The 23083-nt window shown below is 40.1% G+C and overlaps 1 protein-coding gene across 1 annotated transcript in view; it reads left to right on the top strand.

Annotated features, from left to right (window-relative positions):
* The window catches only part of FBLN5 (fibulin 5), a 44485-nt gene extending 28036 nt beyond the window's left edge, over window positions 1–16449 (top strand). Inside the window, exons 5-11 of the mRNA XM_048948817.1 lie at window positions 118–240; window positions 4052–4168; window positions 5052–5171; window positions 7803–7925; window positions 8464–8590; window positions 11197–11392; window positions 13060–16449. Of these exons, the coding sequence (XP_048804774.1) occupies window positions 118–240; window positions 4052–4168; window positions 5052–5171; window positions 7803–7925; window positions 8464–8590; window positions 11197–11392; window positions 13060–13221 (968 nt within the window). The 3' untranslated portion in view covers window positions 13222–16449. The remainder of the gene's footprint in view (window positions 1–117; window positions 241–4051; window positions 4169–5051; window positions 5172–7802; window positions 7926–8463; window positions 8591–11196; window positions 11393–13059) is intronic.
* Window positions 16450–23083: the final 6634 nt, after the last annotated feature.

The following is a 23083-nucleotide window of genomic DNA, read 5'->3' as shown; positions in this document are numbered from 1 at the left end:
TGGTTTACTGCACATTGTCTCCTTGCACAGACCTGTGTACACACTACAACTCCCTGCACAGTTTGACAAACCATTTGTTCCCATTTAACTATTAATTGTTGTATTTCTGTGTTGCAGATATTGATGAATGTGCTTCCGATTCTCACCAGTGTAATCCCACCCAGATCTGCATCAATACTGAGGGGGGGTATACCTGTTCCTGCACTGAAGGCTACTGGCTGCTAGAAGGCCAGTGTTTAGGTAAGGACCTCTTGCCTTATGAGATTTGCATATCTGTTTTATATCTGTACCTGTGAATGGTTGAACTCATTTCACTGAGTGTCAAATATGGAGTTAAGGCTATGGCTGTGCAGAAACTAATATCTTTCATCTTTGCAAGTGCCAACAGTATGCTTGGCAGAGGGATTCCCTGGTGGAACAAAATGTAGATGTAAGTGCCATACGACAGCTGCTATGTTACACATGGGATTTTTACATTCCCTTTTGTAATAGTCATGTAAGAGGATGTGTACAAAAAGGCTTCTTCCCAAACAGACATGTCCTTTTCACGCAGTTATAGTCCAGACCAGAAGGGATAACTATTCAGTACCAAGAAACAAGCTCATAAATCCATTCAGCCAACTTGCACCAACGGGTGCAGTTTCTGCAGCTTTCAGGCAGTTTTTTTTTTTAATTTTATTATTTTTCTTGCAGCAATGTCCTTTCATCCTTTTTAGCTCAGCCTTGCTGAAAAAAACATCCTTTAACAAACAGCACAGGAAAGATTTCCAGTCTCCCCAGACCTGCATGTTGTCTGACATGCCTGTGGGATGATAAAGGAGATGCTTATGTTAGGTACAGCTCTCTAAGGGAGATAGGACAAAAAACCTTTTTTAACATTTGTTCTATAACTTTTTCCCCTGGGCGTGGGCTGTTTGCCTGCCAGCTATCCAGAGCTGGACCATTCTGTCACAACACCTCAGCTGGAAGAAGAATGGGATTTCCCTGCCCATTCAGTCCTGGAGCTTCTCCAGATGTTTTCTGAATTTCTTCTCCCAAGTACCAGTTCTAGTGCAGGACTGTCATCTAACTACTAACTACTGCACGCTGCTGCTGCCTAACGCTGCAGGCATGGGGAGGCTGATGGGACAGAGCTTATCTCAGCTAAATGGGGGTCTGCATGGCTGCGGCACGGAATCAGTGGCATGTAATGAAGGGAAATGAAGTCTCCACGCCTCCTGCTCCTTAATCTCTGGTAATTCCTGTTGGGGGGAAAAAAAAAAAAAAAAAGTGGAAAATAATAGAATCATAGAATGCATGCTAAGTGCATTATTAAATAAATAAAATAGGCTGACTATAATGTCAGAAAGGAGCCATTCTATTCTGCCAGGTCAGAGGAAACTATAACCAGCCCATACAGGGAGCATCTGTATTCTCTTGCATACACAAAGGAAATGGAGGTGAGGAGCAGCCTGAATATGTGGATGCATGGAGCTAACCTTGAGTTGGGGCTTGCACAGGTATTTGTGATGGGGACGAGGTGAGAGAGGGCAGGGAGGGGGATTTTGCTTTATGTCATCTGTTGTGTTACCAATTTACTTCTCCGAGTTACAGCCCAAACTTAAGGATTGTGTGCATCATTCAGGACTTGGACATGGATCTAAAGCACTTTGCTGCTTGATGGATATACCAGAGAGCTGAAGTGACTGCTTTGCTGAACTGATTTGAGAATCTGCTTATGCCATTTAAAATAAGCAATAATGTTCTACTGTTGCCCACTTTATGCATGCATGGGTGGATTATTTCAGGGTAGTGCAAAGAGCTAGAAGCAAGTTTTGTTCAGAATCTTTTTTTTTTAACTTCCAAAAAGCCTGTTTTCCATACTTTCCATTGGGCTTGAAGAGGTAATTTTTTTCTGTCATTAGGCAGTTAAAGACCGTTCATTTAATGCAATCAGAGGACTGGTTTGAGTTTTTAGAGACAGGTCCTTAGGGAATACTCTTAGTATACCACACTTACAAAAAGCTACACTGCTGTCTATTGTAATAATCCCAGTAATATTTACACAGCAAGAGACAGTACAGTAAATTCCACAAGAACCACCTACAAGAAGAAACTCTGTAAAAGTTCTTCCTTCAAAAATTGCAATGCTCTCGAGATAACAGTTCCACAAAATCCAGTGCTTGTATTTAAAGTAATGCAATGTGTCAGTGAAATGAGGTATTAATTTACTTAAAATCAATGTTACTTTTGCAGAGTTTGGGCCAAGCCTAGTGCTGTTGTACATACCAGAGCTGACCCTGGCCTTTGAGTTATCCTGCTATTTGAAATGTGGTGGGAAATTAAAGGTAGTAAGGGTAAAACCAAGTGTCAATGTCCTTGTTATTTTACACAGTGAGAGTATTTCCAAAGCTTTGATATTTTCAGCATGCCTTCACAAGACTTGGCAAAACTGTGCTATTGAAGCCAACAATGTAAAGCTGAATTACAGGATGTAGCTACTTATCCATCAGATTCAAAATGTTGTTGTTTTTATAGTATTACCAAATCATGTAAAAGTTCAAGTCATTCAAGAATTCATTTTCCCAAAACAGTCTTAACATATTGCACCAAAACAGGAAGCATTTAGCTAACAAATAATGAGCTGCTGGAATTCATCTAGATGTAACTGTATGCATGAGAACCATAGGGGAAATACTGTCATTTTGATTTTCTTGTGCATTGGAATGCACGATAAGGGTCACTCTACCAAAACCTGTGCCTTTCCTCACAGAACTTTACTCACCAAACTTTATTTACAGCAGACTGGCTGCAGATTTTACACTTGTTTGGTCTTCCTAGCTTAGCATTTCATTGATGAAATGCTCTCATTTCCTACTCTCTTTAGAGCCTTAGGAATGGACATTCAAAACTGTGTCTTCTTGTGTGAGTCTTTCAGATGGCAGGATCATCACTTTTCCAAATTATCCACAGCCTTTTACACAGTTACAGTTTTTCCATACACGGTTCTATTTTCAAACTGGGAAAAAATTAATGTGCTCTTTCAATAAAACAATCTCCCATGGTCATACTTACAGAAAGCATTTATAAAGAGAGGGTCTTCCAGCACCTGCTTTGTCCTCTGCTGTCATTATAATGGCCCTAGAGATTAGCAATGATGGGTGTTGAATGAGAGGTAAGACTTGCTCTAATCTTATTTTAATCAACCATAAGAAGAATCTGAACAGGAATTCGATGTTTAGACCATCACTGGAAGGCTGCAAAGCTGCAAAGCTTTGAGAGCAGCCACTAAAAAAATCTCCATAAATCAAAAGCCAAAAACTAAAGGGAATGTAAAGCCTTGAAAGTGACAGCTACTACTGTTCCTAGGCCAGGAACAAAATTCTTCTAGCACTTCCAGCATACATAATTTACAGCATTTTCTTCGACTTTTAACAGTTGACTGCATGTATTTTTAATGCTTTATTTAAGCCCAAGTTACTATTTCATTTTGGTAGCAAATTTATTGTTTGCATTTTTGATCTTGTAATTTATCTTTTAAAGATTTACATAAAATGCAAATGTGACTATTGAAAAACAATTCTTCTGAGAACATCCAGTCTGGAATAAAAAAAGGAGCACTTAGTAAGATATACTTGTTGTTTTTTTTTTTGTGAGTAGCTTTGGTATGCATGGAAATAAAACATTCTTCTCCCTTGATTCTGGTAAAGCTTTGCTGCGGGGCTGTGTTTGTGTTGATGGGTGGTACCAGGTGTCAGGTGGACTTCCAGGTAATGCCTAAAGGGGCCTTCTGACAACATAGCATTGAGCTCAACATTACAGCAATGGCAGTCATTTCATAGCTTCTGCTGTCAGATGTAAGACGTGGAGAAAAATGCAGTGCTCCATTCTTTTGAGCAAAAATACATTTTATCTGTAATTCGGTCTGATCGTCTGAAAGTCTGGCTGTTAGGTCTGTAACCGCCGCACTGTTATTTCTCTGTTGTTGGTGCCATTGATTCAGGGTGTTTGATGCTTTGTATTTGCATGTAGAAACACCAACCACTCTGCTTTTTCTCTTTCCCATTCATAGATATAGATGAGTGCCGTTACGGCTACTGCCAGCAGCTGTGTGCCAACGTGCCTGGTTCCTATTCCTGTACGTGCAACCCAGGCTTTACCCTTAACGATGATGGAAGATCGTGCCAAGGTACCATGCATTCTTAACCATGATTGAAATCTTTGCTCCCAACCAGCAACGCTGTTAAAATGTGCTTAGTGCTTAGTATGCAAGTAACTGCCACAGCATTGCTTTGAAAATGTTGATAGATTTCTCTGAGATATTTCTGTAGCTCCCTTGTGAACATTTGTTTGCCATCACAGCACACAGGAGGGGTACAGATGCAACCTGAGCAGTATATCAGTAGGAATATGCAAACAGGCCCAACCCCCCTAGATTTTTTACTGAAATTACCAAGAACTGAAGCACTTTTACCTAAGACAGGAAACCTGCCAGATAAGCAAATTACATCCGAGTCACCCAAGCTTCAGATGAGGGTCCTGAGCATGAGAACAGCTTTTTCTGTGATGTGCTACCTGAATCACAGTCAACACAACCTCTCCATAAGATGATATATGACAATGATAAAAGAACTTTCCAGAAATTGTTAATGTCCTAAATGAATAAAAAATGGTTTTCTCACAGCCAGAGTTCCCATAAGGATCAGTCCTCATTGTGTTATTCCCCTAAGGTTATCCTACTGCATTTTGTATCGGGTCGGTTATAACAGAATCTTTTCCATGATTTTAATGTTGTAAGATAAACAGACATGCATTTATAATAAATATTTCACCCTATCTTTCATGTTATTTTTTTGAAGACACTGCCAAAATGTTTGAATTCCACGTGTGTTGCTTCCAACACGTTCTTTCTGACATCATCTGGTATCTCAATAAATAACACTGACGTTGTTATGTTTTTCAGAACAAATTATTTTTACTATACATGTAATCCATTTGAAATGCCTTACAGTAATGAATTGAAAATAGAGTTTGGAGAGAAGTTACTGATTCAGGGTATTATCTTCCTGCAGATGTGAATGAATGTACGGGAGAAAACCCTTGCTCTCAGACTTGTGTCAATACCTATGGCTCTTTTCTCTGCCGCTGTGAACCTGGCTACGAACTGGAAGCTGACGGAGTTAACTGCAGTGGTAACTGTCTTCAGTTATTTATTGTTTTGGTTTCTTTAGTTCTATTATGCTTTCTTTTTCCAGCGTACTGTTTTGTGTATGCTTTTGTAGAAATCTTCTGCTTTGGTGTACGATTAGCAGCAGGATAACTGCAATTAATGTGATCTTCCTTCCAGTTTCAGTATGCAGCAAATACCAAGAAAAGCGCAGTGGAGGAGGGCTGCAGAAGGTTTTAAAGAACTAAGCTAAAAATTAAAAAGCTCTAAGATAACAGCAGAACATAAGGTTTCCAATGCTGAATGGGAATCTTACTAAAGCAAGTAAACTAGGGACAGTCCTAGAACATTTTTCCACAATAAAGAAATACTCATTCATAAAGCACTTTTCCATTTGTCTGTTGAATGCACGTACCCTTTTTGTTCTTATGATCTCACACTTCTGCCTAAACCTTCCCTATTTTCCTCTGCATGGCTCTGTCTGCACTTGAAAAATAATGTGCCATTTCTTAGCAGTTATTGCTGATCTTTCAGCTCATAGCAGATGAAACTGCTTATGTCATTCTACCTTTTCCTCTCTTGTTTTTGTTTTTATCTTATTGCTTTATTTTAATTGAAGATGAAATGTATTTCTGTGCTTAATGTTCCCACAGCTTGATAAAATTAGAGAATCCAGCCAATATTTTTTGGAAGAAAAAACACTGGAAAATACTTGTTTTTTAATTTACAGTAAACAGATGTAACATACTGTTTCTGAGAGAGAAATGGAGAGTGATATGCAGTATGTGTGTCAGTTAGAGTTCCCAAAGCTATTCTTTCATGCACATCTCCTTGTTCTGAGGGAAGGTACAAAGACCTAGGTCTCTAAAGGGTCATGCTATATATATTTATATATTTTATATTTATATATACACATATACTATATATATATATAATATTATATTATATATATTTAGAGCTGAAGCACCTAACTTTTCTGCTTTCTAGTGAAAATTTTTCTTCTAAGTTAGACTCCCATGCCCTTCTCCATGCTCCTGAGCTATCTGGGAGTCTAAACCTAACCCTAACCTAGTGCCACATAAACATTGCCAGAACAGAATAGCAGCAGTAAAGGCTGTGCTTGAACTTCATTCATGGCTGAGAATTAAGCCAGCAAAAAGGATTTTCCACCACACAGATTTAGAGCAGAAAACCTTCCTTTGACCCTTCTATACCAGAAAACACTTGTCACAAGCATGTCACATTCCTCTGGATGAGCTTCCTTCACCTCACAAGGAATTACTAGATATCACTGGGGCTCACTAAGCAAACAGTCCCAGTGAGAATAGTTGGCAGCACTGCAGAAGGATTTAGAAATAGCAAAGGTGTCTGCCCTGGGTCACTCATAAGCAAAAAGATATGGCCTTTGTGCCTTTACCTCCAGCATTTGACAGCAGCTGAGCACAGGTTCTATGAATCTGATGGTGCTGGAAGGCTTGGCTAGGAGGCCTAGAGGGCTGGGCAATATCTCAGTCTCTTTATGGAGGTAGCCCCTGGTCCATGTTTTGTCAGGAAGGTGATTTTTTCGGAGAACTTGCTGAAGCAGGTGACACAACAACAGAAGTGTGCAGGTCTAGAGTTCCCTTAATCTCTTTTGATTATGTGGTTGTAGACATAAAGCTATTTTAGCATATTTGGACTTCAAACACTCTCCAATACATCTGTACAAAACACCAGAAGTGGATAAATGGACCGAATCCAATTGAAAAGAAAGGGAAATTCAGTCTGAAGAGTGAAAGTGATTTGCTTGGGAGAGTCAATGTTAGAGCTGGGAATTCGAACTTGGGAGTTCCTGGCTGGGACTCTGGTCTTTGTTTCTCTCTTCCTCTGCACAGAAAAAGAAGGAAATGATTAACAGCAGCCTCCCTCATTCTAGCGCCTTTGTATGTGTTTTCCTCTCAGTCAGCCATGCCTCCATTGCAGCTCTGATGTTCATCTTTCTCATTTGAACACGGTTCCACGGCGTATGATTTCTGGTCAGTTCATGAGTAAAGGGGGAAAAGAGATCATACACTGCTTTTAATCAGAGATTGGACAGACTGCTTAGCTTCCTTGGTATCTGGGAGATCACTGAGCCTTCCAGTAAGTCTGACCCAAGCTGGGATGAGCTGTGAAGTCTTGCTAGAACGCGTTACAAGTAACTGGCTAGAGGCTAGGTTACATAAAACAGCCAGGGCTGGGGCTGGCTACAGGATTTCTACTGGGACCCATATGGCTCTGAGAAAGAGAAGTATGCTCTCCAGAAAAAAAAAGAAAAAAAAAGAAGAAAAAAGGAGAAGAAAAATACCATCAAGTCTGTCCTTACAAATTACAGTTGCAGCTTTGTAGTTGGAGCACCTCTATCTCTGATGTAAAACAGAACTAAAAGTATGGCCAACTGGTGACAGGTATTCAAAAAAATAAATCAGAGTCGTGCATCTTGTTGAGCAGCAGCTTTGGTTTAGTTTAGCTAAGATCTTGTTTACCAGCATTTTGCCAGGCTGCCTCAGAGCTCTAGGTAGTTGGAGGATGCCAACCTCCAGCTGGGATGATAGGCACGCCTGGATGGCCACCTGCTTGTGGGACTATGCTTTTAACTGTGAAGCCAAAGGTTCTAAACTTTGTTTTACCACTGCAGACATGGATGAATGCAGCTTCTCAGAGTTCCTCTGCCAGCACGAATGTGTGAATGGGCCTGGTTCTTACTACTGTGTCTGTCCTTCGGGCTATAATCTGCTTGATGATAGCAGAAGCTGCCAAGGTAAGAGCATTCCAGCACTGATTAAAACCCAGAGGGACTAGAAAACAAGGCCAGTGTCTGGAAAGAGGTTTTCAAGGACTCCATTTCTTAGTCTTGGCATTGCATAGTGACATGCTCATAGGGGCCAATTATGTGGTTCTGGTGAGAATGTCATCACATGAACAGCCCCACTGAGGTCAATTGGTGCAATGGTCTGAGGAAGGCTTTACTGATTAAGAAACAGCTACACAGTGAAGCCCTCAAATGCTCTCCCCTCTGCTGCGTGTCTCTCTTTAGTTTTCACTTTCTCTAAGGTCAGAGAGCTTGAGCAGCAGTTTCTTTTTCACTGCTGCAGCATTTTGCATAGGGGAGCACTCCAACAGGGAGAAATGAGTGGGGTAAAAACTAATATTAGAAGGGGACCAGTTATCAAAAGCTACTTCTCATGGTGCAAGAGTGAATTTTTGGTCAATACCATACAGTGGACATTGGACAGTAACAGCTGCGTCTTAAGCATACGCCTCTATTTTAGCTTTTCTCTTGTTTTGTTGTGTTTTAGATATCAATGAATGTGAAATTAGGAACTTCACCTGCACTCTACAGCAAACGTGTTTCAATATCCCAGGAGAATATAAATGTTTAGACCCAGTAAGATGCGAGGAACCTTATATCCAGATTAATGAGAAGTGAGTAATACCCACAGCCACAAAAGCAAATTCTAACTGTGTAAAGCATATCTTTACAATAATAAGCTGCTTTTTGCAACACAGCCATGAAATGTGTCTGGAGAGTTTACTGTTAGAGAGCTTTATACAAATAATAAATTGCAATTCCTTACCAGGTCACCAGGTGGGATATGATATGATACTCAGATGTGTGGGAAGTTAGACTGGAAAAACACTTATCAGTGAGTAGAGGAAACAGCAAGGTTTGTAATGTAATAAAGACACTTCAATTATGTTACTGACTTCATATATGCTTAAATGCTGTTTGTTAATGTGAGTATTTCCTGTAAACACTAACTAGCTCATGTCCAGGAAGTGCTTTAAAAACATTAGATGCTCATTATAGCAGAACACAAGTAGTTTCCTACTGCTCGAAGGTTAGATGTGCGGAAAAACAGCAGTCCACAGATTGATTTGCACAGTCTGAAATTAGCACTGTTCGTGTCTAAACTCAGAATCCTCTGAGCAAATGTATTTTGCAGGAGAGGGTGGTGGAGCCCACATTTCTAAATAGTGCTCAGTTCTTTTACATTTTTGTATATACTTGCCTGGAGCTTAGAATGTTTCAGCCACAGCTAGATCTCTATATGGTGCAAGTCACAGAATTTCATCCATGTTTGTGCTCAATCCAGTTTCTTAAGATTACTTGGTAGCATATGTATTTTGTAGAAAAGCAAGAGATGAAGAATTCACTGCTTCCCATGACAATGCATTTGTGTTTTTACATTGCTTTCTGAACTAGGGCAGCTGAAGAGTGGACAAGTTCTGTTCTGTCAATTCTGGGGCTATGTACCTTCAGAAGTGGTGAAATCTTAAACTAGATCTTGAAATGTCTAAAGCCTTTGTATCTAAATGTCTAAATTCTTCAGAGCCCAACTGTGGGGTACTTACAAATAAGCTTGCACCAAAGTTCTTGATTCTCCAAGCTTTGTATTTGGTGGCTTTGGCTCTATCTAGATGTGACTGCATTTAATTTGTGGCATATGTCTGGAAGTGGTCAGTATAGAAGCCAAGCAAATTCATTGCGTCTGTGTTCTCTGTGGAAGGAATGGGCTGTTCATAATGCCAGGAACCTTTTTATGGAGAATTTGCCAGAGGAACTGTCTGAAGCTGGTGTCAATGATGGAGGTTATAGAAAAAAAAATAGACAAAAAAGCCTTATTTTCCATCCAGTAAATTCCCCAACATGGCTTTTATAAAGGGATATCCTGCATTTTATCGAAGCTCTCTGAAGAAATTAGCAGCTTGTGGCTAAGGGACATGGGTTGATGTGGTCTGCTTAGGTTTCCAAAGGTTTCTGAAAAGAACCCTACACTTCATGCTTCTATGGAAATTAAGCAGCCATAAGTAAGAAATACCTGGCACAGATAAATAAGAGGTTGAAAGATAAGAGGAGAATTTCAGAAGGAGCCTCTAATTGTGCTAAGTTCAAAATCAGTGTAGATGAATGTAAAGTATAAAAACAACCCCAATTTTCAGGTGAAATAAAATAAATAGCGATGACCTGATCATAATCCCTTCCATGTTAGGTTTGAGGATTGTTCCACATGGTTCCATGACCTGTAGCACTGAGTAGCGGTCAGAAGAACAATCTGAAATTGAAGTGCAGAATATCCTTAAAGCATGTGCAGCTGTGTTCCTGTATCTTCAAGATGATCACTAGTGTCATCACCTCCTCACAGGAGCAGTGTGATATGACTGGACAAAGATTTATGAAGGGTGACAAGGAGCATCAAAAGCAGGGAACAGCTTCCTTATGAGAAGCATCAAGGTTAGGATTCTCCAGCCTTGGAGAAAGTCAAATATGAAGCCACAAGCTGCACATGGAGGATGAGCAGGAATTGAGCCTGCTTTCAAGAGCTGAGAGGATCAAAGTCAGTAAGGAGCAGTGCGGAGAGGAAAGTGGGCATGCAGGCGGGGGCTGTGGAGCTATTGGCCACAAGGTGTCATGGATGTGTAAGGGGAAATTGAACACGACAATGGGTAAGAAATACATTGCAGGAAGGCAAATACACGGAAGACATCTTTGTTTCAAGAGTTTTCTGACATTGCAGATGATTGGAGGCTGTTGGTAGAAATGTCATATGCTTGACTTGCTATTCTGCTCGTCTTCAGAGCTTTGTGATTGATCTGTGACCTTTGGTTTCAATCCAGGAAATCTCACTATTTGTTTTTATTAAATAGTGATACAGTATTTACGTCACGCTGTTATTGAAATTATCCAATAATTACTAGTATAAATTACTATCAGAACAAACAAACACAAGGCATTCTACACCAAAGAAAGTATTGATATCTAAGTGACCTAACGAGATAGGTACTGCCAAGATATTTTGGCAAAAGCTGGAGGACAAGAAAAAGAAAGCAGGGATGAAGGCAAACTGGAGTAGCAGTGCAGAGAACACTATCAGAGAAAAAATTCATTACAAGTGAAATTGATTATTTTAGCTAGTTGGCAACTTGATTCATTGGTTGATCGACTGATTATTTGCAGCTGTATTAGCATGTTAAGAATGAAGTGTGGCAGGGATTTGTAACCATTGATGACAATCCTATCTCTCTGTTAGCCGCTGTATGTGTCCAGCTGAAAACCCCGGCTGCAGAGATCAACCATTCACCATCCTGTACAGAGTCATGGATGTTCTGTCTGGGCGTTCAGTGCCTTCTGACATCTTTCAGATGCAAGCAACAACTCGATACCCTGGAGCCTATTACATCTTCCAAATCAAATCAGGGAATGAGGGCAGGGAATTCTACATGCGGGTAAGTCTGGCACTGGCTGGGAAAAAATGTGGAGTATCTTCTTAGTAGCTGCATTTCTTCCTGACATCAGAACTATTTTTACACTCAGACTTGCAGAGCAACAAACTGGTTTGTGGGAGCTGCAGTTGCTTTTTAGTAGCTTACTCAAAGCAAATGCTCTCATTTTATGAGCCATCAGATTCACAAAAGTCCATGGTTGTAGCCCTGTCAAAGAGCAGCTGTTTCCTGTGTCCAGGATAAAGTGTTGTGCCAAAACTTCTTAAAATTTTATAGACTACCGGTATTTGTCAATTAGAGAGTCAACACTATTCACTTGTTTTTTCATACTCTCCCTTGGTAACTGAAAAAAGTAACACACAGAGGCAATGGGAATCACCTGCACAGGGTGAGGCACAACCACCAAAGACGATGATGTTCAGTGTGTTTATTTTTAACCCCAGTCAAAACCTGGCTTTGATATTCACAATAAATGGTGTTCAGCAGCTACCGATGGCTCCTGCGCCTCACAGAAAATGGTAGCGTGACAGATTTCAATAGATCCTCAAAAACAAGTTCTTCTTGACAGCCTTTTAATGTTAAATAGCATCCAAAAAAAGAGAAAACTTTCCAAAATTCTGACGTGATAACTGGTCCAGGAGTGATTATGGACATCCCATGAGCTCTTTCCTGTTGCAAAGTCATTTCTGATCCCACTGACCATTTCCTCTAGCCTGGGTCAAACTGGCAGTTGCTAAGGCTGCATTGATGAGCACCATTGCTCAAGTCTGCTTTCTCCTTGAATTCATTTATCGCATAACCATCCATTTGTCACCTAAAGTACTCTGCTGGCACAAGCTGCCCTTTTCCTTCCCTGGCAGCACATTCCCATGCGGGTGTATAGCCAGCAGGTGGTGCCTGTCCCTTGCTCTGCACCCAGCAGGAGTGGGCAGAGCTGAGGGCACAGTGCTCAGGATGCTGCTGGCTCACCAGGCAGCTATTCCTCACCACTTATTGGGCCTGACTTATCAGAGGTAGTGTAAACACGCTTTTCCATAGCAAAACAGGTCACACTTTATGTACATCAGCAATTGCTGGGAAACAAACTGCATTTAGTTTTAACCTCAGAAACTGTTTTTTAAATATTCATAATCCGCTGTTCCAGACAGACATTTCAAAGCTCTGCTTCCACTTACTACAAGACAAATGTTCTAACATGCCTTCACATATTTAAAGCTCTCTTCAGAGGGTGAGGTTTTGCAATGTTAACATATGCAATTATACAGCAAGCCCTGTTTCCATTCACGTAGGAACATCTGTTCTTGAAGCTCCAGTAACATAACCCCTTCCTGGAGTTTGCTGCTTCAAAGTAATAGTGGTTTTTACATCAAACTAAATAATATATGACCCCCTCAAGAAACAAGTGACATCTTTTGTGCATGCTCTAAATCTTTTTCATCTTTTTCTATTCAGATGATAGCAAATTTCTTTGCACAATAGCTTCCTTTATGTGCAGGGCTCTCAAAGGCTTTAAAAAAGTGTAGAAGTCAATGGATCACACAAAAGAGTGAGATGGAGCCAAACACTGACATGAGCTGAAAGCCCATGCACATCATGTGGTCTCACCTGAGATGGCAGTTTTCAAAACTGTTTCTGAAAATCTCACCTGCTTCCTCTTGTTCTGTGCACAGCAAACAGGACCGATCAGTGCTACGCTGGTGATGACCCGTCCTGTGAAAGGGCCCCGCACTGTTCAGTTGGACTTGGAAATGATCACTGTCAACACCGTCATCAACTTCAGAGGAAGCTCCGTCATCCGGCTGAGGATATTTGTATCACAGTACTCATTCTAAACCTTGCGTTGGTGCCCTGTAAACATTAAAACAAAAGACACGGTTCCTCTTCTGCAGAACTCTCTCCTCAGAAGCCAGTACGTATAGCAGCTCAAAACCAAGTCAGTATTTCCACAGACCCAGTGACAGATGCCTGTCTGAGGAGGGAGGCCTCTTCATGCACACCCCCACCAGGATGCAGACCTCTGAAGGTGTATCGGCAGCAGATCCCATATGATTCTCTATGTGGTCATATATTTTAAGGACTCTTTTTTCCACTGTAAACATTTCTAGGGTATGAGTCTATGTTTCAAAGACTGTGAACCTTTGTAGCTCCAAGGCTGCTTAGCAAAAAGCACCAAAGAAACTGCAGAAAAAGCTGGCTTTTGCAATCTTGCATATTTTTTTCATTATAAATGGAAAGCTGACAAACAAGTGAAAACCAAGCAAACAAACAAAAAAAGACACCTATTGAAACAAGGGATCTCAGAAGTGCTACTTTACATTTACAATTAACTTTGAAATTATCAGTCAAGCACTTTGTTTCAATTCACTCTGCATTTGTCTTACTTTCACCTGCTTTTCTTTGATTCTGTTTTGTACTTAAAATTCATTGTAAATTCATTCCAAAATACTTGTACTATGTAATTTTCTACTTTCTAACAACATGTCACATCTTTGGGTTCCTTCCTGTATTAAATCGTTCTGTATAACAGAGCTCATAGAAATCCATCACTGGATGGCATGTTTTACACTGATTAGAGCATTATGCTTATTTAGAGCCAGGCTCTTTGACACAGGTCTCCACTGCCAGAATTGTGTCCAGGGACTTAAGAGCAGGTGAGAATCAGAACTTTTCACTGTTTTTCAGTGTAATAGTTGCAAACAGTTTGTAATGGTTGTAAGTTAGCAATACTAACTTTACAGCTAAGGCTGCAAGTAACCTCTTGTTCAACAACCACTCAGTTCAGATATGTCCAAATTCCTTCAGGAAAAGAAATAATAACTATTCTGTTTGCACAGAATCTCTCTCCTACATTCCTAAAATTAGGGAAAACAATCTGAAAAGGAGTTGGAATAGTGATGTCATTCATGCCTTTGACACAAAGCAGACCCACCTATGCCAGTACCCAGACACCAAATGACAGGATCCCACAGTTTCCATAGGTAATGTCTTCTCAGGTATAACTGCTGTAATCAATAGAAAGTTTTTCCTAAAGTCTAATCTGAGTCTCCCCTGTTGTAATGTAAGTCTATTGCTTTTTAGCACACTTCCAGTAGAAATAGAGAACAGTTTATCTTCCCCTTTGCAACAGTCTTTAACATGTCTGAAGATTGTTGTCACGTCTCCCCTCAGACTGTTCCTCTGTAGTCTAAACAAACCCAATTCTTTTGGTCTTTCCTCATACATCACATTTTCTGGACCTTTGATCATTCCTATTGCTCTCATCTGGATTCTCTCCAGTTGGTTCACATCTTTCTCAAAGTGCATTGCCCAAAACTGTGAAAAGTATTCCAGCTGAAGCCTCACAGTGCTAGACTAAATATATATATATATTTAGGTGTTTGAAAATAAAATTAATTGTATAGTTTGGAGGTATTATCCTCATGTTGTTAAAGTCACTGGCAGTTCAGTGTTTTATTTACTAAGGATGAGGCTTCATATGCTTTGTTCTACATTTCTCTGAAGTAAGTACTTGCTATTTCCCCCTGACTTTTTCCTAATTGTCTTATTTGCTCTTGAGCATTGCTAGCACAAAACATAAACTTTGCTGAGTCCTTTTGAGGATTGGAATTGTTTAATGCTACTTGGGAAAGGAGTTTATGAAGATTATAGCATGAATAGACTGGAGCAGAGTAGGTCTTCATTCTTATATGGAGGGCTTCATTAAAGCCAAGTATTAGATGGGAGAACACAGACTCAGAAAAGTTATCACAACTCAGCCTGTGTGACACTTTTGCGTCAGCTGACTCTTGCTCTCGATGAGCTCTACAAGTTAGTCTGGGGTTGTTTTTTCTCTAGTTGTAGAAGTGACTGCTCTTTTTACTGGTACTTAGCTTGAGAAAGTCCTGATGCAATGGTTTACAGCACCTAAAGGCTGAGTTGAGTGTGCTTCAGCAGCTTCCACTTCTTAATAAAGTTTTCTCATTGATGCTGCACCACACTAGGTTCCCATGGCTCAGAGCTCTGCATGCAGGCTGTCTTTTACTATAAAAACAGACCAGCTCAAGATTGACTCCAGGCTTTAGGGGGCTAAGCAGAGGGCAGGAAGCCAATGAGTTTTGTGAATAGCCAACTGAAGGGTACAAATATAGAGGAACCCCGCAGGGACAGAGAAGTATCAGGAATGTGCTTTCTGAGTGTATTGAGGCTCACCGGATGCCAGCCTTGAAGGGGAAAACAGAAATGATCAAGGAGGAATGCTAGTTTATAACCACCGCTTAGTTTATAACTCATGGGTCCCAGGTTATGGAATGCAGACATAGGAAAGAAGGCTCTGGTAGCCCAACACACAGATATGGAGCAGGCAGTATCGTAAATGAAACTCAATGTTTTAAGTTCTTCCAGAACATAAAAGCCCTTCCTCACCCTCTTTGTGCTTCCATGTTATCACTTCTTCATGCCCAGTGGAGTCATCTCTCCTCCTGCTGTCACGTCACCTCCTGGAGAGGAAGTGCACTCTGTAAGATATCAGACAGTTCCTCACTTCTGGGCTGTTCTCCCATGGTTCCCACATACCAACCTGATTTAACCCTAATTAAGAAATATTAAAAAAATAACAGAGGAATTCCATTACTAAACAGTTTGTTAAAAGGGTAAGGCTCGAACGCCTGGTTTTAGCAACAAATATTCATAAAACAATATTACACTTTCTATGTAAACATTTTGTGCCTTAAAAAAAAGCGTAAAGTCTGGAAACAAAGGAATTCAGCCACTTCTCAATCGCCATAACATCTTTCATCACTCACTATCACTCCAGCCAACTTTAACTTTGCCAAAATATATGCCAATCTCAAAATAATAACTTACTCGCACTTTGTAACATCTAAACTCTCCATTTCCTATTCAAAGGTCTGTTTCCAATAGATTGTTACAGGCTCGTGTATTACAGCAATTCATGCCAAATAAAAAAAAAAAAAAAAAGGAATATGCACGTCGGGGTTTTACAGGATCTAGTGTTGTAGAGCTGGATGGGTCCTACCTGATATATTCGTCTTGGAAATATTTTTAGGGAAGTGGATTTTTTTTTTAACACAGACAACAAAATGTTATTTCACTTAAGAGTTTGCTGGATCCCACAGAATCACTTTTCAACTTGTGCTTTTCTGACTGCAATAGCTTTGGTGGGAATAGCTAAGCTATGAGCGGCTGCACATCTATCATCACCAAGGTACTGCGCTGTTCATGCAGAACCAACAACTTTCTCCTTTTCAAGTGGGGAGCCTGTGCCCATATTTTCTTTATCTTGTCTCATCCCCTATAAGTCAGCTTTCATTGTCTCAGAAACATGGCTTTAAGTTATCACAACACATGCATTCACTTCTCTCTACCTAGAACAAGCGGAATCGATACATTTTGTGGTCACTCAAGTGATCCAGTCTGGCTCATTCTCAGAGTTTGCTACTGGATCTTTTCTGTAGCTGTTTTAGAACCTAATGAAAATTTCATAGTGCAAAGGTGTTTCAAAAATAAAAAAGAAATAAAAGTATGGCCTAACATTATTTAAGCCTGAAAGGTACCATTGTTGAAATAAATCTGGATGGAAAAACCCTCAGCTGGTGTTAATTTGCATGACTGCTGCTATTCAATGGAAAGATAATAAGTATACCAAGAATCTTCCCTGTGTGTATATAAAGCACTGTGATGTATTTGTATACAAAGGAAAATTTATGGAAACTAAAACTATAGTAATGTGGCTTTGCATTTGGAAGCTAAAGAGTTATAAAATGACACAATACAAGCAAATTGTGTATCCTCCTCTGAAACGAGTGTTTACAAGTGACTTAAACTTATCACATTCTGTTGCTTTATGTCTTCGAAACATTTCTGACTAGCTCAACCCAAAAGCATGTGCCAAGCATGAAAACTGAAGCTGATAGTTACAATGAGATTTCTTTAGAAAGTCTGCCCAGACAGGCAACGTGTGCTCAAAAGTTTGTGTAATAGAGAGTGCAATGGTGCAGAGGTATTTGTGTGGGGCTGTCTCAGATCCTGCAGACGTCCTTTTCCTCACCTGTCTCACTGTAGGGTGCATCTGATGTGTCTAAGTCTGCAATTAGAAGTGGAAACCTCACGAACTGCAGATTTGTTCAGACCTCTGAGATCCCTGTAGTAGTTTCCATTGGCCAAACTGATCCCCGTGTAACTCAAGTAATATCCATGAAATCACACACAAAGGCGGATACGCTTTTACACTGGTAAGCAAATAATGAGTAGCAAAGGAATCCTTAGAAAACACTTCAGCAACCAAAATCTCCACAAATATTCAATATCTTTCAACTCCCTACTGGTTCTCCAGTCTCCTTTGTGTATTTGTCCTGGACAAGTGATCTCATTATGGTCATGCACTGCAAATGCATGCTGAGGGAGCTCCACGTTTTCTGTAGCATTACCCAACATTTTTCATTCTGCTTTTTTGGATATGAGTTGTAGGCTTTGTGTTTCTTTTATGTTCTAACTGACCTCTGTTATTTGTCTCACAGCCAAGACAGACTGTCTATTTCCCTGCCCATTTGCTCTTCTCCCAGCAAGTTCTTCATGCTTTGCTGGAAATGCAGCTGGCCCATTTGCTGCTTTTGCACCCTTCTCTCCACAATATCATTAGGCAACCTTTCAGCAAAGTGAATAGTTGAAAGAATTGCCCAGCCTGCTGTCAGAACCTCGTTTCACAAAAAGGATTTGAGAAAAAAATAGCCACTCCACAATTTTGAAGGTATCAGAAGCTCTCTTAAGTCCTGATGAGTCATATTTCCTGAAATTGGGTCTGTGTCATACGGTCTTGAGAATCACAAAGGTTTTTAAGAATATATATAAGGACATGCTTGTGGGATACATCTTTAGACTCTTCACACTTCAGATGAGGTTCTCTCAGTTTCCAAACATTAATTGTCCCAATTATAGGACAATGTGATTGTGACTGTGCTGAAGTCAGCGATTGCTACCCCAACATCAGGTCTGGATTTAGCTCAGTTTTAAGTCTTGAATCTCAGTGTCAGTGGTATATATGTAAACAGATATGTATTATTTTGACAGTAGACTTGAAAGATTGTTTCCAGTAAATAAACAGTAGTATGACTGCACTCTCTTTCTCTGTGGGAAATATCTTTGGGTACTTCAATATTTTCCGAGACAGCCCTTGCTACTTCAGGATTTTCTCTGATATTTCAGGCCATTCACTGATGTCTTTCCATGAATGATTTCTTGCCCCTGGTGTTCAAAGGCCAAATCAGGCACTTGACACATTTTTGAACTATCAAACTCCATTGAAGCCTTTACAGAGTCGCAGCTCACACCTTCTTCGTGGAACTTGTTCCTACAGTTATCTCTGTAATCCGTGAGGGATCATGCTGACTTCCTCAAGACTCTGTATGCACATGTGTTTTTCAAGACTGGAACATTGGTCTGGAGATTGTTCATCATAAAATTGCCACAAATGTTCTGCATTTGACATGTGAAACCATGGCTACAAAGGTTAGTTTTGACAAAATCCTCAAAACACATGGTGGTGGGTGTTTCTCCTGTCTGCCTATGTATAATACAAACACAGTTCAAAAGTCCAGTACTAGAGTTCTCCAGTATGCTGCAGGAACCATTGTTCCTAATAATTATTTCAGCCAATGAACTAATTTGTAGATAATGCACAAACAGGGAGGTAGAAGGCCTGCCAAGATTACACTGATTTGTTATTTGAATCAATATCCCCAAGAAAACGTGAATCTAGTTTATCATTTAAAAACATTTCTTTGTACTTTGACATCTGATGTCACCCAGATAGGGAAACGGGGACAGAAATACTGTCTCCTTCCTAAAGAAATGCAGTTGCTCTGCAGAGATCCAGGGACCCCTGCAGCAACCAGAAAGACTTGCTAGCTCTAGTCTGCACCCAGGTCAGTGAATGAGGCACAAAATTCATAGAGACTAGTTCTCAGAATCACAGTGTTCTGTCACGCTCTGCTGGAGGAGAGAATTCTTCATTGACTTTTTAATGATGCCAAACAGAGATTTACTAATTATGTTGTAGGAGAAATGCTGAGTCATGGCCTGAACTAGTGATTGAGCACCTGGTGGGAAGGCAGAGCCAACCCAGGGGAGCTCAGGCGCATGCAGTGCAGCTGAGTGACCAGAAGGGGTGGATCCTGGCTCCACCCTTTCCCAGACCTCATTAAAGTGTTGGTGGTGGAAGCAAGGCTTTTTCATTTAGAGATCCCTGCCTACCTGAGGCCTTCTGAAGGTAGGCAGCTTCTTTTCTTACATTTCTCTGCTCCTGTGTTTGAGCAAATCCTCACTTGCTGCAGCCTGAGGTCTTGCTGTTCTACTGTCATTGCTGCACTTTCCATCTCATTGCAGATGTATATATGATTTTTCATTGTGTTTATACATGTATGAAAATTTTTAAATTATATTCCCAAGCTCTTGCCTATAACATGCACTCTACTTGCAACAGGCTCTAGTGCATCCTCCTGGCATTCCTCGGGGTTGGGCTCTCTTGGAATTGCCCACTCTTATTCTGTGTGTTATAGCACTCATTCCCATAGCTTTTTTTTTTTTTTTTTTTTTTTTTTAAATAAGAGAATTATTGAGTGATAAAATTGCAACTCAACTAGAAAGTCAATAAAAAAGAGCTTCGATTTTAATTGTTCTTCACTGTTTTGATTATCATGTCATTGCTGTGGACAAAAATAATAAGTCAGAAACTCAAAATACTGAAAAGGAGATTCTAGTTAGACAGGTAAGGGCTGAAATAGTCTATAAACAGTTCTAGAATGGAGACATTCTATGTGAAGTTTGAAAAAGAAAGGGTTAACTACTTGAAATCTGGAATCCTTGTCTTCTACCACTCTAGCAGGATTAAGTATAGATCAGCCTACTACTGTGCAGACTAAATGACAGGCTGATGGATGGACTAAGGAAGCAGTAGTCATGACCAGAGGCAAGGGAAGGATGAACTTTATGTAGAAGTACTAAGGAAAGGTCTCAGTGTTCAGGGTCTCTGAGACAAGTCTCTCTTCTGGTGTATGTGAAGCATTTTAGCTTCACTCAGGCCTTTGAAAGACAGAAAATGTAGCGTAGCATAACATAAAGAACATAAAGCATCACCTTATACTACCAGTTTCTTCCACAACAGGTACATGTGCAGGGAGAAGGATTCACTACCCATCTTGATGAATGTTTCACAGAACTCCTGCTTAAACAATCATTTCCCTCACCCCTATTTGCAGTCTGTTGAGATTAATAAACATGTTATACTTTGTAATCACAGTTATTTTCAAAAGAGGAATGCTATAATTTAAAATGAATGATTTCTTTGTCCCCCATCTTGCCACTTTAACCAACAGTCATTGCTTCACTTGCAGCAGAAAATGAACTTTAAATCTTGTATTGAACAATTTGTATTGAATATACCAGTAAAGATTATGATGAAAGCTTTTAAAATAATTTTTTAAAAATTGCTAACAAAAAAATTATAATTGAATTCTAGTTTATTTTGTTCCTTTTCTGGTTTGAAGTTAATTGTTTATTATCATTGAAAGCATTCTTGCCAGGATCACATATGCCTCTGCAAAGCAAATTGAATAAGGATCAATTATATTATTAAATCTATTGGTCATAAATGCTATAATATTACATAGCATAGTTTTATGTTTTATTTAGCATAGCATAATTACATACTTGCAGAGAAAACTTTAATGCAGAACACAATTAATTTGTAAAACATTAAATTTCTTTCAAATATTTAATGTTGTAATCTTGCCCATACCTGGAGGTACATGCATGTCTTTAGGCTTCATTTCCCATTGGGCTTATTCATGATAAGGCTCAACATCAGATAGATTTTGCTTTAAGTCTACTCTATTTGTACATGGAGCTTGAGGTATCCTAGGCACTGTATTCTTCCCTTGGAACTGCACACTGGAGCAGGGGGGCTCCCTTGGCAGGCTCCCCAGGCACCAGCCAGCCGTGCCTTATCTAGCACATGTTTGGAGGCCACGTCAAGGCTGTGCACTGCAGCCCTGGAGGTGTTTCTGGAGAATTCCAGGAGATGAGCTCTCCACCCAGCCCAACAAAATGCCAACCTCTCTTCCTGGTTGCCCTGGGTTCTGGAGGCACAATCCAGTTGACTGGAAGGCAGGGATCTGCCTTTGGGCAGAATTTCACTGAGCTCTGCAGAATAAGTTGGTCTCCTTAACAAGCAGCATTAATATAAGGCAATTTGGACTGAGCTAGTTTCCTTATTCATAAATTATTAACAAGTAGCTAATTCTCATTCCCACCTGCAGTACATAGCTTGTGATTTTAGTACAAGAAATTTTTTTCCACCCACACAATACTCAATGATCCATGCATAATGGACATTTGGTGTTTGTTGGTTGGTATTTCAATCGAATGTTCTTTTTCATCAAATTGCAAGGGCAGCCTGAACCAGGTTTGCTATGTGGGAAGTGAAAGAATTTACGTCACACAGTTGATCTCTCTCATTCCCATCACACAGCTGACTGCAGAGATGAGGTAGGTAACATGATATTCACAGAACCTGGGATGATTTACAAGCCACACAGAAAGCTGATAAAGATCTTTTTAGCTATTTTGAACTCAAATGAACAGCTGTGGCTCATTTACAGTTACACAAGGACACTTCAGTTAACCTCAATTGTACTGCAAACATATTAATAAAAAATATGTTGAGAAGAACACTTACATGCAAAGTGAAAGAGGAGCAGCTGAGTGCAAGAACTCTGGGTTGAAGAATTTCTGCTAAAGAGCCACCAAGACTCTAGAATAGTTCAAGTAAAATGAGAAAGCAGGTCTGTGATCCATGACCAAGGATTTCTGGATCTTCAGTCCTCATTGGTGTGCCTTGGTAGAAGTGGGTTGACCAGTCATGCTGTGAAACTGGCAGGTCTTCCACTCACTTTGATAGAAAAGGAACGCTGCAAAACCAAGTTACCCAGTTTCAGCTGTTGGTATTCAGCTCTAGTGATCTCATTTGAGTTCTCCAGATTTGAGCTTCTGCATCCTTCTCTCTAGCTATTTAAAGTCTGTTTTTCAGGTTACTCTTACTATATATGCTGTCATGTTTGACTAAGGTGGAGTTTCCTGTGGAATGGAGTGGTGTCAATCCTACTTTATTAGACCTTTTCACAATACAAAAATAATCTGCTCCTAGACTATCCACAAAACCAAGGATGTTTCCATTCAGCAAAAGTTTCTACTGTGGTGCAAATGAGAGATGGGTGGGTAAGCCAGTGTTATCTTTAGAGATGACTTGAAAGTGTGCACATGAGAAGGAGGTTGCGCTTTCTCTGTCGGTGCTGTTCAGCCAGGTCACCAGAGAGGAGTTTGGCTGGACTGTACAACTGATATCCTGCAGGAATTTAAACTCCTGCTGCATTTCCAGTAGGGTTAGATATGAACCTATTTGCTGGAGCAGTGCCGCAGTCTTTTGTGCGCACATCAGAACCCCTACTTTCTTCTTCCTATTTTTGGTGGTACTTGTTACTCCTTAGGCCTGAAGTTGCTGCTGAACACTGTTAAATAGCTCTCCATATCAACCAGAACACAACCACATTGGTGACAGAAAAAACAAATCCTTTGTGGCTATGAAAATGAACCAGAATTAGTAGCTCTGCATCTCATAGAGGTGGTTTTCTTGCACCAGCAACA

This window comes from Lagopus muta, chromosome 6, assembly GCF_023343835.1.
Source record: "Lagopus muta isolate bLagMut1 chromosome 6, bLagMut1 primary, whole genome shotgun sequence".
In the NCBI taxonomy this organism is placed as follows: Eukaryota; Metazoa; Chordata; class Aves; order Galliformes; family Phasianidae; genus Lagopus; species Lagopus muta.
Note: the sequence above shows the minus strand (reverse complement) of the source record. Positions and strands in the feature narration are given on the sequence as shown.